Genomic DNA, 15092 nt, shown 5'->3' with positions numbered 1-15092 from the left:
GTGGGGGCGGGGCACATGCATGCGGGTGCACTCATTGCATTTTGGGGGTTCAGGCACGCTTGCACAGACGCGCACGTACACTTTGGGCACTTTGACCGGAAAAGGTTAGCCATCATTGCTCTAGAGCAGTGTTTCTCAAACTTGGCGACTTTAAGTCCTGTGGACTTCAACTCCCAGAATCCCCCAGCCGGCTGGGGAATTCTGGGAGTTGAAGTCCACAGGACTTAAAGTCGCCAAGTTTGAGAAACACTGCTCTAGAGGAAGATGGTGATCCTGTAACCCTTTGTCCTTTCCCATCCAGTTTAGGCTGAGTATAGCAGACAAGTCGGCTTCATCCTTACCAAGCACTCCAGCAGCCGAGCTGGCCGGGAAATGATGAGCAGTAATTTACGGACCAACTGTTCAATGAAGTGCAGTTCCTCACTCTCGGAGCGCTCCTGAGCCTGGCAGAGAGGATGATGAAGAGCCCATCAGCATTATGGAGGAAAAACTCACCGGAGAAGTCTGGGTCGGCAGAGAAACAACCGAGGTACTCACATCTCTTAGCATTTTCTCCAGCTTCTCCTGCAGTTCAATGAAATAGCGGGAGGTAATGAGGGCCCCTTGGGACTTGTTGAGACAGTCACGGGCCAGTTCAATAATCTGGTGGTGGATGAATCCCAGTAAGCCATCAGCCAAAGGCAGGATGCTACTGGGCGAGAAAGCAGCAATTGTCTCTGCCAGGCGCTCTTCCATCTGGGCAGTGGCCTTTGAAGGGAGGGGAAAGAGAGAGAAAAGCAGAGTGACCATGCAATCCAGAAGCTTCAGCTGGGATCCACGTACACTTTTCAGTGTTAAGATGACCCCCGTCTCAGAAGAACGAAAAGGCTCATGAGCAAATCTCCGCTCCATCTTTTGTTTCTCTTGCATCCTTCCAACATTCATGCAAGCTACTTGCAAAAATAAACATGAAGTGCAAGAGAAGGGAATGAAGTGCCACATATTTCCTTCTGAAATATGTTGCCAGAGGCACCAAAACAGTGAAATGTCTTTCCTTTGGATGGCTTTCATATGCCTTTCTCTCATTAAAACATGCTTTACTTCAACAAAGTCATGCTTCTTAAATTTCTACAAAATTCCAACAACTGGAAAAAGAGATGAAAACCATAGAAGCACAGTACTCTATGACTCGTAATACAATAATAATACAATACAATAGTAGAGTTGGAAGGGACCTTGGAGGTCTTCTAGTCCAACCCCCTGCCTAGGCAGGAAACCCTATACCGTTTCAGACAAATGGCTATCCAACATCTTCTTAAAGACTTCCAGTGTTGGGGCATTCACAACTTCTGGAGGCAAGCTGTTCGACTGATTAATTGTTCTAACTGTCAGGAAGTTTCTCCTCAGTTCTAAGTTGCTTCTCTCCTTGATTAGTTTCCACCCATTGCTTCTTGTTCCACCCTCAGGTGCCTTGGAGAATAGTTTGACTCCCTCTTCTTTGTGGCAACCCCTGAGATATTGGAACACTGCTATCATGTCTCCCCTAGTCCTTCTTTCTCTTAAGCTAAACATACCCAGTTCCTGCAACCGTTCTTCATATTTTTTAGTCTCCAGTCCCCTAATCATCTTTGTTGCTTGTACCCAATGCTTTTTAAAATAGAATTAAATAATTTATTTAATTATAAATTATTAATAATTCATTTCCTTTCAGTGCCCTGGGATGTGGTGCCACAGTGCTGGATCTAGATTTTAGCAAGGCTTACAGATTATTCTAAGATAAACCTGTGGGTTTATGGTTCATCAATTCTAAGAGATAAAAGAAAATTCCCCTGCTCGCTTCTTCACAGAGTCTTACCTTCGGGAATCTCTCCTTGTATACATGATTCATCATTACCACCTCATTGTCAACGATCCCACTTGTCCGCCCAGGGCTGTGAAAAGAAGAGGCAACTGCTGAGGACATGTCCTAAGAACTCAAGCAAGGCAGGAATCAGGAAGTAGAAGAGAGTTTTAGTAATGCTCAAGATTTCGTGTTTCCCCAAAATTTCTTTCTTTAGCCATGGTTCTCATCTTTTGAATGTGTCAGGGCTGCAAACTGACAATAATCTAACTATAAGTCAGAGAACCTTTATGTAGTGACTAGCTTAAACTACAATCTAGGACTTACACTAGTCCTAGAGGAGATTAACCCTGACTGCTCTTTAGAAGGCCAGATCCTGAAGATGAAACTCAAATACTTTGGCCACCTAATGAGAAGGAAGGATTCATTGGAGAAGAGCCTGATGCTGGGGAAGATTGAGGACAAAAGAAGAAGGGGATGACAGAGAATGAGGTGGCAATCGGTGTGAGCTTAAATTACAATACAATACAATACAATAGTAGAGTTGGAAGGGACCTTGGAGGTCTTCTAGTCCAACCCCCTGCCTAGGCAGGAAACCCTATACCGTTTCAGACAGATGGCTATCCAACATCTTCTTAAAGACTTCCAGTGTTGGGGCATTCACAACTTCTGGAGGCAAGCTGTTCCACTGATTAATTGTTCTAACTGTCAGGAAATCTCTCCTCAGTTCTAAGTTGCTTCTCTCCTTGATTAGTTTCCACTCATTGCTTCTTGTCCTGCCCTCAGGTGCTTTGGAGAATAGCTTGACTCCCTCTTCTTTGTGGCAACCCCTGAGATATTGGAACAATGCTATCATGTCTCCTCTAGTCCTTCTTTCTCTTAAGCTAAACATACCCAGTTCCTGCAACCGTTCTTCATATGTTTTAGTCTCCAGTCCCCTAATCATCTTTGTTGCTCTTCTCTGCACTCTTTCTAGAGTCTCCGGGGGATGGTAGAGGACAGGAAGGCCTGGAGGAATGTTGTCCATGGGGTCGCGATGAGTCGGACACGACTTTGTGACTAAGAACAACAAGAAGCTTAAACCACTGAAATCAGGAGGAAGAGAAAACAGTGTTGCCTGATTTTGCTTCTTCCTTCTCTAAAATGCACCCCAATGGCTCAGCATTGGAGTCTGGCCAAGCCATGACTGAAAAGGAATCCAAGGATGATTCTTTCAAATAGATGTGATTTACGGTTGTTCAAACAGCAGAGTTGCTGTTAATTAAAGAAGTCAGTTGCGGATTGTAAGCACAAGGGAGCTACTAAAATTATTTGTTTTGCATGGCGAATATCCCTGGTAAAGCAAGGCAAGGAAGGAGAGAACCAGTGGTGGTCAAGGCCCAGATGTCCATCATATAAAAGTACCACTCACCTTCCAGGCTACCAGATGCTATGACATTACATAAGAATTCCAGCAGCTACTGGGTATCAAATGCAAGCTGTTATCTCTATTGAAATCCAGGCACAGATGCTTGCCCCTCCTCTCTTTGGACAACAGTTTCCACTTATCTGTTATTTTGATGAGCCGTGGTGGTGCGGTGGTTAAGAGTGCAGTACTGCAGGCTGGGGTTGGGGTTGGCTATTTCTGCTGACTGCCGGCTGCCTGCAATTTGGCAGTTCGAATCCCACCAGGCTCAAGGTTGACTCAGCCTTCCATCCTTCTGAGGTGAGTAAAATGAGGACCCAAACTGTTGGGGGCAATAGGCTGACTCTGTAAACCGCTCAGAAAGGGATGTAAAGCGCTGGGAAGCGGTATATAACTCTAAGGGCTATGGAGAGGAAGACAACCTCCAATTTAAAAATCGGATAGTGAGTCTTCTCCAACTTTGAGCTAGCAGGGGCCACCAACTCTAGGCAAGGCCCCCTTAAATACTCTATTCTTATTTAAGAGATTCTAATCTAGCGCAGCCCCGTCTGACAGTTTTCAGCCAAGTCAAACGGAGGAGGCCAGTTATGTCATGAATTGCCCAATCTGTGATTTATTGCTCAATCTAGGTGAAGAAATGTAATAGACAGTGCCTCAAATATTCTTAGGAAGCAAGTGATAAAAAAAGAGATTGGTCTCCTTCTGCTACACTGGAGCAGGAGAGAAAAAAAGTGCAGTTCAAGGTACATTCGCTTTTTAAAAAAAAAATCAGGGTTAGAAAGTTCGGGTGTGAAATGGATGCCTTATAAGGGGTAAAATGAGTGAACCTTTAAGACGTTTGCCAAGAATGACTATGTTTCCCTGTATGAATTCCTTCCTGTGCAATCCACTTAACACAGGTAGTCCTCGACTTACATCTGCAACGGAGCCCAGAATTTCTGTTGTAAATTATGATGGTCATAAGTTGAGGCATCCACGGCCCAATTTGATTACCTTTTTTTTGCTGCAGTTGTAAAAATAAACAGAGTGGCTGAAAAGCAAAAATGGCAGCTGTTAAGCAAACGCCGCGATCGTGAAGATCGGCATTTTTTGCTGTAAAAATGGTCACAAATCATGTCACGTGACTATGGAATGCTGCAGCCAAGCAGTAAAGGTGAGCTGATTGGCAAATACAGACATGTGACCCTGGGAGGGTGTGTGCATGTACTGCGACTGGAACTCTGGGATCAAGTCATAAGTACCTTTTGTATTTTTCCATTGCAACGTTGAACAGTTAGTTTATTGTCATTGCACCTTGTACAACGAAATTAAATGAGATCTTCAGTGTACAATGACAGTTCACGTTGTGGTTGTTAAGGAATCATGTGCGGTCATTAAGCACAACATCAGGTGGTGCCTGGTTTCCTCATTGACTTGACTTATTGGAAGCTGCAGTGAAGATCACAAGTGGTGGTGATGTGACTGTGGGAAGCTGTGACTATTGGTACTGTGTGCTAAATGCTCCAATCATGATCCTATGACTGTGGGGACACTACGACAGCCACAACTTCAAGGACCGGCTTCGAATGATTGCTGAACAAGAAGTCACTAATAATAATAATAAATATTTATTTCTTAGCCGCACCCTCTCCCGAAGGACTAAGTGAGGACTACCTGTATAGTCAAAAGCCCTTCCCTGTCTTTCATGGTTGACAAAGAATAATGATACCCCTGACAACAACAATTGGACCAAGCACTCGGTGGGCTCCATAATACCCTGGGGTCACTGGCCTGCTGGCAAAACCATGTCTTCATGCTTTTTGAAAGAATGTCCGGGGGTGGGGGTTATTATTTCTGCAAGGATGATGTTCTACATATATCTTCAATTCCTCTCAGCTGAAAAAGTACGTCTGCACGACATCCTCTCTTTCTCTTCCTAAGAGAAAGTTGCTAAGCGACCAGACATTAAGTGAGGACCACTTGTAGAGCCTTCTCCTACTTTCATTAGAAGTGTCATTCCGAACCATCTAAAGAAGAGACCCCCGTCCAAAGCCAAGAATACCTCAAGCTGCGGGACCGAGGACGGAAACAGGGCGAATGGCGCCCGTCTTCTCCTGGGACGCTTTCGGTGCTACGGAAGTGCTTTGAAAGGAAGTGCAGTTCATCAGGCGTAGGTTGATAGGGCAGCTGGTGGAGACGCTCCTGAGAGGAGGAAGACGATGACTGGACAAGAGTAAGAGAAAAAAAAAAAGAGAGACCAGCATGAGAAGGAAGGTGAGTAACCCTTGTTCTGACAACACCATCATGGAATAATTTAATATCCTCAGAATAAACAGGCAGCTGGAAAAACCGAGGGAGGGGGAAATGTGGTATTTAAGAAATAAAGTGAAAAAAGCCACTTCCTTTCATAGGAAGATAAGCTCTTCCTATGTTAACTCTGGCAACTGTAAAGTTTACATACATCTAAGTCTTGGTTTCTACGGGGCCTCTTTATCTCGACCACCAGCACTCTGCAAGCAACTTCTAGGCCTCTGTCAATATTCTCTTAGCCTGGCAGTGTTTTTTTTTAAAGCCACTGAGAGTTTAAATTACAAGTTTGTGTTCCTATTACAGGGACCGAGCCGCAGAACCAAATTTTCTTTGGAATTACACGTTTAGCCTTATTTCTGATGCTGATAAGTTGACACATTTCTAGCAAATACTTGAGACAGCTAGTGAAAGCAGAAGTAAGAACAGTTCAACAGCACCAACTTAAAAAAATTCTAGCAAGCTAGGTTAATTCCCACCTTAGGAAAGTAGGTATGAAATGAATATTTCCAGGAAAACAAGATTACAGTTTAACAGAGTTGGAAGGCACCTTCTCGGTCATCTAGTTCAACACCCCATTCAAGCAAGACACCCTACACCATTTTTGACAGATGACATTCCAGTCTCTTTTTGAAAGCTTCCAGTGATGAAGCTACCACAACTTTCGAAGGCAACGTCTGTTCCATTGGTTGATTGCTCTCACTGTCAGAAAATTTATCTTTATTTCCAGGTTGAATCTCTCTTTGGCCAATTTCCATCCATTATTCCTTGTCTGGTCTTCAGGTGCTTTGGAAAATAGCTTGACCGCCTCTGTGGTAGCCCCTCAAATATTGGAACACTGCTATCATGTCTTCCCTGGTCCTTCTCTTCACTACGCTAGCCATGCCCAGTTCCTGTAACCATTCTTCATATGTTTTAGCCTCCAGTCCCCTAATCATCCTGGTTGCTCTTCTCTGCACTCTTTCTAGAATCTCAACATCTTTTTTATAGTGTGATGACCAAAACTGGATATAGTACTCTAGGCATGGTCTTACTAGGGCTTTATAGAGTGGTATTAGGGCCTCACTTGATGGAAAACAGGTTATTGCTAGGTGCCATTCACCCCATCACCAAAGAATGGTCTGTCTTAATAGACTACATGTAGCTCACCCTTTCTCAGTCTCCTACTTTCTACAGTACATGAGCTACATTGACAATCTTAGATTTGCTACACCAGAAAATATGAATCTGACTCACTTTAGCATGGAATCTGCCTATATAATAAGATGCCAGATTTACTTACTGAAACAGTGGAGCTGGGAGTGTTGGTCCCATAGCCGGATGAGGGCAATGAGGCGAGTGACCACCTTCGGCCATCAGCCCTGCAGAAAGAGAGGTAGATATGACAACATCAAGTCTTGGAGAACAGAGGATTGATATTTAAATCCAATAAGTGCACCGTCAAGCTGATGAAAACAATTGGGAAAGGCTAACATGACTGCACAAATATCATCTAGATCAGGGGTCTCCAACCTTGGCAACTTTAAGCCTGGCAGACCTCAACTCCCAGAATTCCCCAGCCAGCTTGCTGGCTGGGGAATTCTGGGAGTTGAAGTCCGCCAGGCTTAGAGTTGCCAAGGTTGGAGACCCCTGATCTAGAGGTCCCCAACACCTGGGCTATAGACCAGTATTGCTCTGTGTCTTGTTAGGAACTGGGCCACACAGCTGGAGGTGAGGGGTGGGCGAGCAAGCTGTATTTGTAGCCAATCCCCAGTGCTAGCATCACCGCCTCAGCTCCCCCTCAGATCATCAGGCATTAGATTCTCACAGGGGTGCGAACCCTACCGTATATTGCACATTTAAGGGATCTAGGTGGCACTCTCCTCCTCCCAACCCCATCCGTTGAAAAATTGTTTTCCACAAAACTGGGCCCTGGTGCCAAAAAGGTTGGAGATCACTGATGTGGGGGAAGGAAAGGACTTTTTCCCTATACACTTCGAAGCCCCTCTATATCCCCATACCGTCTCTTTTTCAAACCCAATCAAAATACACCATGTATTCCAGACCAAGCAGAGATGTTTTTGGATGACTTATCATCCAAATGTGTGAAATACCACACTCACTTTTACGTGAGTGTGGTATTTCTAACCACAAGCTCTCCTCCCCAAGCTGTCAAAGTAACAATGCTGGAATAAGAGGAACCATCTTCGAGTAACCCACACATCCTTGCCTTCCAGTTCCCTGTTTTGCCTTCTTGGTAGCTTCTTTAAAAGATTTATAAAAACAAGACAATAGGTCTTCCAGCATATTTCAGGCTGTTTGGCCGTACCCATCAGGCAGACTTCCTGAGGGAATTAAAGATGGATGCCCAGGGCTAGAGAATTATGAGGATTCTCTCCTTCAAATCAATCCTAAACATTGGACTGCTTCTCAGGGTTTCAATCAGTAACGTCCACTTCTGAAGGATGAATTCTTTTTTTGATAACCGCAAAATGTCTATTCTCAACAGAACTCCCAACGGTAGCAACATATTGCAGTCAAGAGAATTAAAATTAAAGCTTTATTTTGCTCAGCAATTAGGGGAAATCAATGACATTTCATTTTCTTTTTATTTACTTCCCACTCAGCAGTCAAAGTTCTCCAAGCCTGAAAAATTCTTCTTTTAACTTGGAGCAATGGATTGTATTTAAATATACACATCATCTTTTCTCCCCCCCCTCCCCTCCAAATTAAGGCAATTAGTCTGTTCTGGGTGATAGTTTTCTTATGGGTCATGATTCAGTGTGACGTTTTTGCCCACAAAAAATAAGTAGTGGTCATCTTTTATTTTTCATTACCAGCTCTGTTTACAAGACCTCTCTACAACAAGGTATTTATAGCAAAGTCCCTAACAAAACAGAACAACTCAATAGATTTAAGAATCCTACATGATTTCTTCCCATTGCTAAAGTTACCTGTCGGTTCGAGGAACATGGCTTTTTCCGAAGCATCATTGAGGGAGAAGCAGAAAGGCAAAAGGAAACAGGGAAAGAAAAGGGTGGGGGAGGATATACAATTAGGAATCACAGAAAAATGCCTTCCCCAGGCCTGCAGGGATTTTTCTTAACCACCCCCCAACTAAAATTAGAAATAGTTATACGGTACAATTTACTTAATTTGATTTTTTTTAATGTAAAAATTGATTGGCAAGCAAAAGAATGAAAGACCTAACAGCTTGCTGTCATTGCATAATAATTTAATTCATCCAACTGTCTGATTTTTTTTTTCAATTCCCAGTTCAGAAATGAACTTGGGAAGGAATAAAAATTCCACCAGAAGTTAGAAAGTAGGCTGAGAAAGAGCAGAATGGTGTTACCGAGTGTGTAGAAGTCAGTTATGATAATTTCTATAACAGAGAAATCTATTCTGCACATGATTAGGGATATTTCAGGGGCAAAGAATCAGGACCATTTGTAAAGTTGTGGCATAGATTTATTCAAGCCTGTACCCAAGACTCTGGTCAACCAAAGTTCAACACTAAATTGGTACCAGATAAGGGTCAACACCAGATAAGGCACCCGATAAGGGGTTGGACTTGGAGCGCTTATGGGAAGCGCAAAGACTCTAAGCTGATGACGCACTTAACTCCACCCCCAGCTCTCCCCCAGCTCTCTTCTTCTACATCATGGGTATCAAACCTGCGGAGTCACATGGTCATCACGTGACATATTGCAATGTTTTTTCCCTTCGTGAAACTGGGATGGGTGTGGCCTGCGCTTGACGCATCTAGTCCACGGGCAGCCCGTTTGACACGGGCCACCAATCTGTTCTAAATTATATTTTCATTCTGATAGCTGTGATTCAAGGCAAACTCTGTCATGAGAGATAAGTCATTTCCTCCCGACACTCACAAGGCAATGATGTTTGGCAAAGAAGAAAACCTGTGGTTGGCAAACCAGAAAGGGCTGCCAGTTTTCTCTCCCTGAGCTTCTTTACTCATTTTGCTATTATGTTTTGGTTTGATAAACATATCTTTATTACCTGGGAACCATCTTCAAGACACACTTTTTCTTAAAATTCATCATAAACTTGCTGACACTTAACAAAACTGGATCTAAATCTGGAGAGGAGATTATCCTGCAGAAATAGCTGCTTTGAATTCCACAATGGAAAAAGAAGGGAGAGATAAATTTCCACTTCTAGGCAAACATGGAGATTTCCAAGGCATTTATATAATAACAACATAAAAACCAGGAGTGAGTAAGTAAAATAACTCGCTTTTCCAATTTGTGAAGACCTAGTATTTTATTGGTAGGATCTCTACTGCTTTCTCCCCACTTTGCCAAAATTTGAAGTGGAACTCTTTCTTTTAGCCTAGATCCATTTCCTTCCATCTATCTTCTTCCCTGGTCCCAAGCAGCTTCTGTGGTTCCTTACAGCAGACTTCCTTGATTCTTTCCAGCAGATGTGGCCACTTAATTAGTTGTGGTATCTTACCTGCGAGCAAAGGGAAAGCTGGCGGAGGCACCTGTGGAGAAATTGCGAGGACTATCAACTGGACTGCTACTGGCTGCAGAGAGAGGAGAAGGTAGGAGAGGGTCAGGACAAAATAAAACAATGGAGTTTTATTAAAGATTCAAAGGGTCTACTCTAGAAGAAACCAAGAAATCTTGAATACCACTGAAAAACTTAAACTTGATAGGAATGGGTGCTTGAAGATTTATCCATCAAATACCTCTATTCAAGGAATGTCTACGGAGATTCTCAGTCATTCAGGTCATGGTTGTCCCAAAGCTGCTTTTTTCAAGAGGCAACTGGACTTTCTAGTTTTTCTTTGAAGACGTTTTGCTTCTCATCAGAGAGAAACGTCTTCAAAGAAAAACAGAAAAGTCCAGTTGCCTCTTGAAAAAAGCACCTTTGGGATTCTACTCTAGGAATTACACTGACTGCTGGTCAGCTTCTCTGAGCAATTCAAGTGCTGATTACTACTTGAAAGTCCTACATGGCTCAAGACCTGATTATCTCTGAGTCTGCCTACTCCAATGTGAATCTGCCAACCAGATAGATCTTGGAGAGAATTTCATGTGACCGTCCCATCCCATGAAATTTCCACTTACAGAGAGCCTGTCTCAGGATCTTCTCACTGTGGCCACCCTTACTGTGGAAAAGCTTTTATCTTTCCTGATAAAGAACACTTTGTTATAGACACTCCCTAACGAGTGTTCACAAAAAAACATGCCTCTAGGAAAGAGTGTAAGGGGGAATATTAGATGCTGGTATCTACCTATGTTACTCAGTGCACCAAAGACAAATTCAAGGCCCGTGGGCTGGATCTCGCCGGCAGAGTGCTTAGATCTGGCCCACAGGGCCGCCCTGGAAAGAGCGAAGGACCAGCCTGTGGTGCCTCTGCTAGCAAAAACAGAGCTCAGGACGACCTTGCGCGGCTGACCCAGACTGTTTTCGGGTGCGACAGCCTTCTGCAGCCCTCTGCCAGTGAAAATGGAGTTTGGGGGTGGGTGGGGGGCCATGACTGCAGGAGGCTGTTGTGACTGAAAATAGGGCTCACGGGAGCCCACATATACCACCACCCCTGAGCTCCATTTTCTCTGGCAGAGAGCTGCAGGAGGCCATCGTGGCCGATAATGGAGCTCGGGAGCCCGTTTTCCCTGGCTAAGTGCTCAGGCCACCATAGGCATCCCCAATACGAGTGATGTCAAATGGCCACCCACACCCCAGCCCCCCCCAAAGGTCAAACACAACCCTGATGCATCTCTAAATGAAATTGAGTTTGACCCCCCCTGGCCTAGAACCAGTGGCAGACAGCACATTCTGCCTCCAAGACTTAAATCTCAGCCAAAAGCATTCCCCCAGGAATGGAATGGAAAGTCACAGTCAGAAGCATCAGCCACTGAACTTGAGAAAGGAAGTGATTCACTGTTGCCCTAAGCACAATTCACAATGACCTGGGATCCCTTTTCATGGCTGCTTGGCTCTAGGAAAGAACCTAAGGGGGATATTGGATGCTGGAATCTACAGTACCTATGTTACTCAGTGCTATTATAATATTAAATATTATTTTGCTATGTTAATCTTCTGGGGTTCTTTTTCTATATATACCACTATGAAACATTGGGAGTTGAGTTGCATAGAACTGCTAGTAAGTAAATAAATAAATGAATATTTTAAAAAGTGGTTAGTCTCTGATTTTATTAGATACACACACACACACACACTAATTTTCTCACTCAATAAAACTTCCATCATGAATGAAGCAAAGGAATCAAGCATCTCATGGAAAAGAAAATGTGTCTGTCAGCCCAACCCACTCATGGCGACTCCAGGTGGCTTAGAACTCCTACCCTCAAAACGACACTATAGAGCACTGCACACCAAGACAACTAGACACAAGAACAGTTTTTTCCCCCGAATGCCATCACTCTGCTAAACAAATAATTCCCTCAACACTGTCAGACTATTCACTAAGGTTGTATTACTATTACTATTAGTTTTCTCATCGTTCCTATCACCTAACTCCTGCCACTTATGACTGCATGAATGTAACTTGTTGCTTGTATCCTTACAATTTATATTGATATTGTTTCCTGATTGCTTATTTATACCCTATGACTATCATTAAGTGCTGTTCCTTACGATTCTTGATGAATGTATCTTGTCTTTTTATATACACTAAGAGCATATGCATCAAAGACAAATTCCTTGTGTGTCCAATCACACTTGGCCAATAAAGAATTATATTCTATTCTATTCTCTGACTTTATTGGATACACACACACTCACACAAATTTTCTCACTCAATAAAACTTCCACCATGAGTGAAGCAGAAGAATCAAGCAACTCTTGGAAAAGAAAATTTGTATGTCAGCCTAACCCACTCATGATGACTCCAAGTGGCTTACAGAAATAAGAACCCAAACTCAATAAATCTCCACCCCACCCCACCCCACGTGACAACAAGGAAATCAACCACTAGATGGGCTCCATTTCATCCTGAGATCTCCAGGCTCCCTGGCAAATGGTGGTGTCAATCTTAATTCCACAAGGATGATGTTACACAGGGAGAGAGCCTCCATGCAGAAAGCTCTTTTTCTTGGTCGTGCTAGATGGGTTTTCTTAATAGAGGGGATCTATAACATATCCTCCTCCCTGCTCTGGTGGTTGGGCAGATATAATAAGGGAAAAGATGGTCCTTCAAATAACCTGACCCCAGGCTACATGATGTTGGCCATCTTTTGAAAATAACACAAGAGATTATTTCACTAGGACTCTCTTCCCACAACTCAGAATGCAGTACCAAGATATTCTTCACCATAGACCTGAGTCCAGTCTACCACTTGTCATGTCTGTCCTCTGTTCCTCCAACAAAGAAGCTTTCCTAATTTGGCATACACTTACCTGTTGGCACAGAGAGGGGCGACAAAGGACGTGAGAGGGTAGGCGAAGGAGTTCCAACCACTAGGCTCTTCCTGTTGCTTCGACAGCTGCAAAAGCAGGACAAATGATATTATGCCAGGGACAAGGTTTCATAGGCAGCAAGTATCACCCAGATCTCCAGGGTGGGAAAATTCAGAATATTATGGGTGTTAATGATATATTCTTAACTACCAAGGCTAATGGAAAAGGGAATGAAAGTTTAAATAGTTACTAGCTGGGGAATTTTGGGTTGAAGTTGAAGTCCACACACCTTAAAGTTGCTGAGGTTGAGAAACAATGATCCAAAGACTATGGCCATGATGAATGAAACACATGCAAATGAATGAAACACTTCAATGCAACAGCCGCTTTCTCAGTCAATTGAACAAAAAGTTATGATCCTGGCACCAGGGTGGAAGTAAGTCCCTGTTCCATTCGTTGAAAGAAAATTAAATGGGAAGTGTGTAGACACAGACCATTGCCTAGAACAGGGGTGTCAAACTCAAGGCCTGTGGGCCGGACCTGGCCTGCAGGGTGCTTAGATATGGCCCACAGGGTCGCCCTGGAAACAGTGGAGGACCGGCCCATGGTGCCTCCGCTAACAAAAACAAAACTTGGGAGGGCCAAGCACAGCCCACCCAGGCGGTTTTCAGCCCCGACGCCTCCTGCAACCCTCTGCCAGCAAAAATGGAGCATGTGTGTGCGCGTGTGTGCAACTGCAGGAGGCCATTGTGGCTGAAAATGGGGCCCGGGGGAACTGTGCACACCCCTTAACCCCGTTTTCAATAGCAGAGGGCTGCAGGAGGCCATCGTGACCAGAAAAGGGCCTGGGGGAGCTGCACGCACACACCCCCGAGCTCCATTTTCTCAGGCAGAGGGCTACAGGAGGATGTCACAACCCAAAATAGAGCTCGGGAGCCTGTTTTCCCTGGCAGAGTATTCAGGCCACCACAAGTGCCCCCCTCCCCCGCCTGACATGAGTGACGTCAACCTGGCCGCTCCCACCCTGGTCCTCCAAGGTCAAGCATCACCCTGATGCAGCCCTCAATGAAATTGAGTTTGACACACACACCCCCCCGCGCCCCGGCCTAGAACCAGTGGCAGACAGCACATTCTGCCTCCAAGACTTAAATATCAGCCAAAAGCATTCCCCCAGGAATGGAATGGAAAGTCACAGTCAGAAGCATCGGCCACTGAACTTGAGAAAGGAAGTGATTCACTGTTGCCCTAAGCACAATTCACAATGACCTGGGATCCCTTTTCATGGCTGCTTGGCAAGATCAGGGAATAAGGAAAATGCCAGGAGGAAACAGACAGCACAACAGGGCAAAGCCAATTTGCTGACCTGGATCAGCAACTGGACATCAGGAGAGAGGAAAATAAAGGCTGTCGCTGCTGGACACGGAATGTATCCCCATCGAGCAGCAAATGTAATAGCCAGAAGAAAAATGGCAAACAGAGGCATCATGGAAAAAAAAATTTTTTTTTTTAAAGCAGAGATGAGGCAATCAAACCATGCACAAGTAAAAAAGGGGGAGATCTTTAACTGTGCAGTTGTGGCCACCATCTTGACTTTTTAAAAAAAATAATCCTAAAATACTCTTGAAGTCTTAAAGTTGCCAGGTTAGAAAAACACTGGCTTAGCTGTTTTTATTTTAAATAATTGTACAATCATTCCCCCCCCCCCCGCACTCCAAAAAAAATCAGAATTCAAATGAATATATTGATACGAGAAAAATACACAGGGAGGAATCATACCATTGTTATAAGGATTTTAATTGGGTGAGTCGTAAATAAAGTCTAGTTTGTTTCTTGCTAGCTGTGGTCCATTTCTTTAGAAGAGAACCAAGGTTTTCATGGTATAGATCCAAGTACAGTATGCCATTTAGCCATGTTTTAGGTCAGTGATGGTGAACCTATGGCACGCGTGCCACCTGTCCATTTGTCAGGACACGCAAGGCGCTGCCCTTACAGCTGGCCAGCGTGCATGCGCGCGCTGGCCAGCTAACTTCACCCTTTTTTAAAGCCATTTTTTGCCCTCCCCAGGCATCAGAGGCTTTATAGAAGCCTGGGGAGGGTGAAAAGAGCCCCCCCGCACCCCCCCAGAGGCTTCATGAGCTTCCCTGACGCCTTTGGAGCACTCAAAACGACCCTCCGAGCAAACCGTAAGTCACCTCCGGTTTGCTCGGAGGA

The 15092-nt window shown here is 44.2% G+C and overlaps 1 protein-coding gene across 3 annotated transcripts in view; it reads right to left on the bottom strand.

Annotated features, from left to right (window-relative positions):
* MAST3 (microtubule associated serine/threonine kinase 3) overlaps positions 1-15092 on the bottom strand; it is a 103630-nt gene that overhangs the window by 38411 nt on the left and 50127 nt on the right. For all 3 annotated transcript variants that reach the window (XM_081935140.1, XM_081935139.1, XM_081935141.1), the window contains 8 exons: positions 12882-12967; positions 9966-10038; positions 8444-8464; positions 6793-6871; positions 5266-5426; positions 1835-1910; positions 538-747; positions 342-443 (listed from right to left, as the gene is read on the bottom strand). In XM_081935140.1, coding sequence (XP_081791266.1) covers positions 342-443; positions 538-747; positions 1835-1910; positions 5266-5426; positions 6793-6871; positions 8444-8464; positions 9966-10038; positions 12882-12967 — 808 coding nt within the window. The remainder of the gene's footprint in view (positions 1-341; positions 444-537; positions 748-1834; positions 1911-5265; positions 5427-6792; positions 6872-8443; positions 8465-9965; positions 10039-12881; positions 12968-15092) is intronic.

The sequence above is a fragment of the Natrix helvetica genome, assembly GCF_964273705.1.
Source record: "Natrix helvetica genome assembly, chromosome: 1".
NCBI lineage: Eukaryota > Metazoa > Chordata > Lepidosauria > Squamata > Natricidae > Natrix > Natrix helvetica.
Note: the sequence above shows the minus strand (reverse complement) of the source record. Positions and strands in the feature narration are given on the sequence as shown.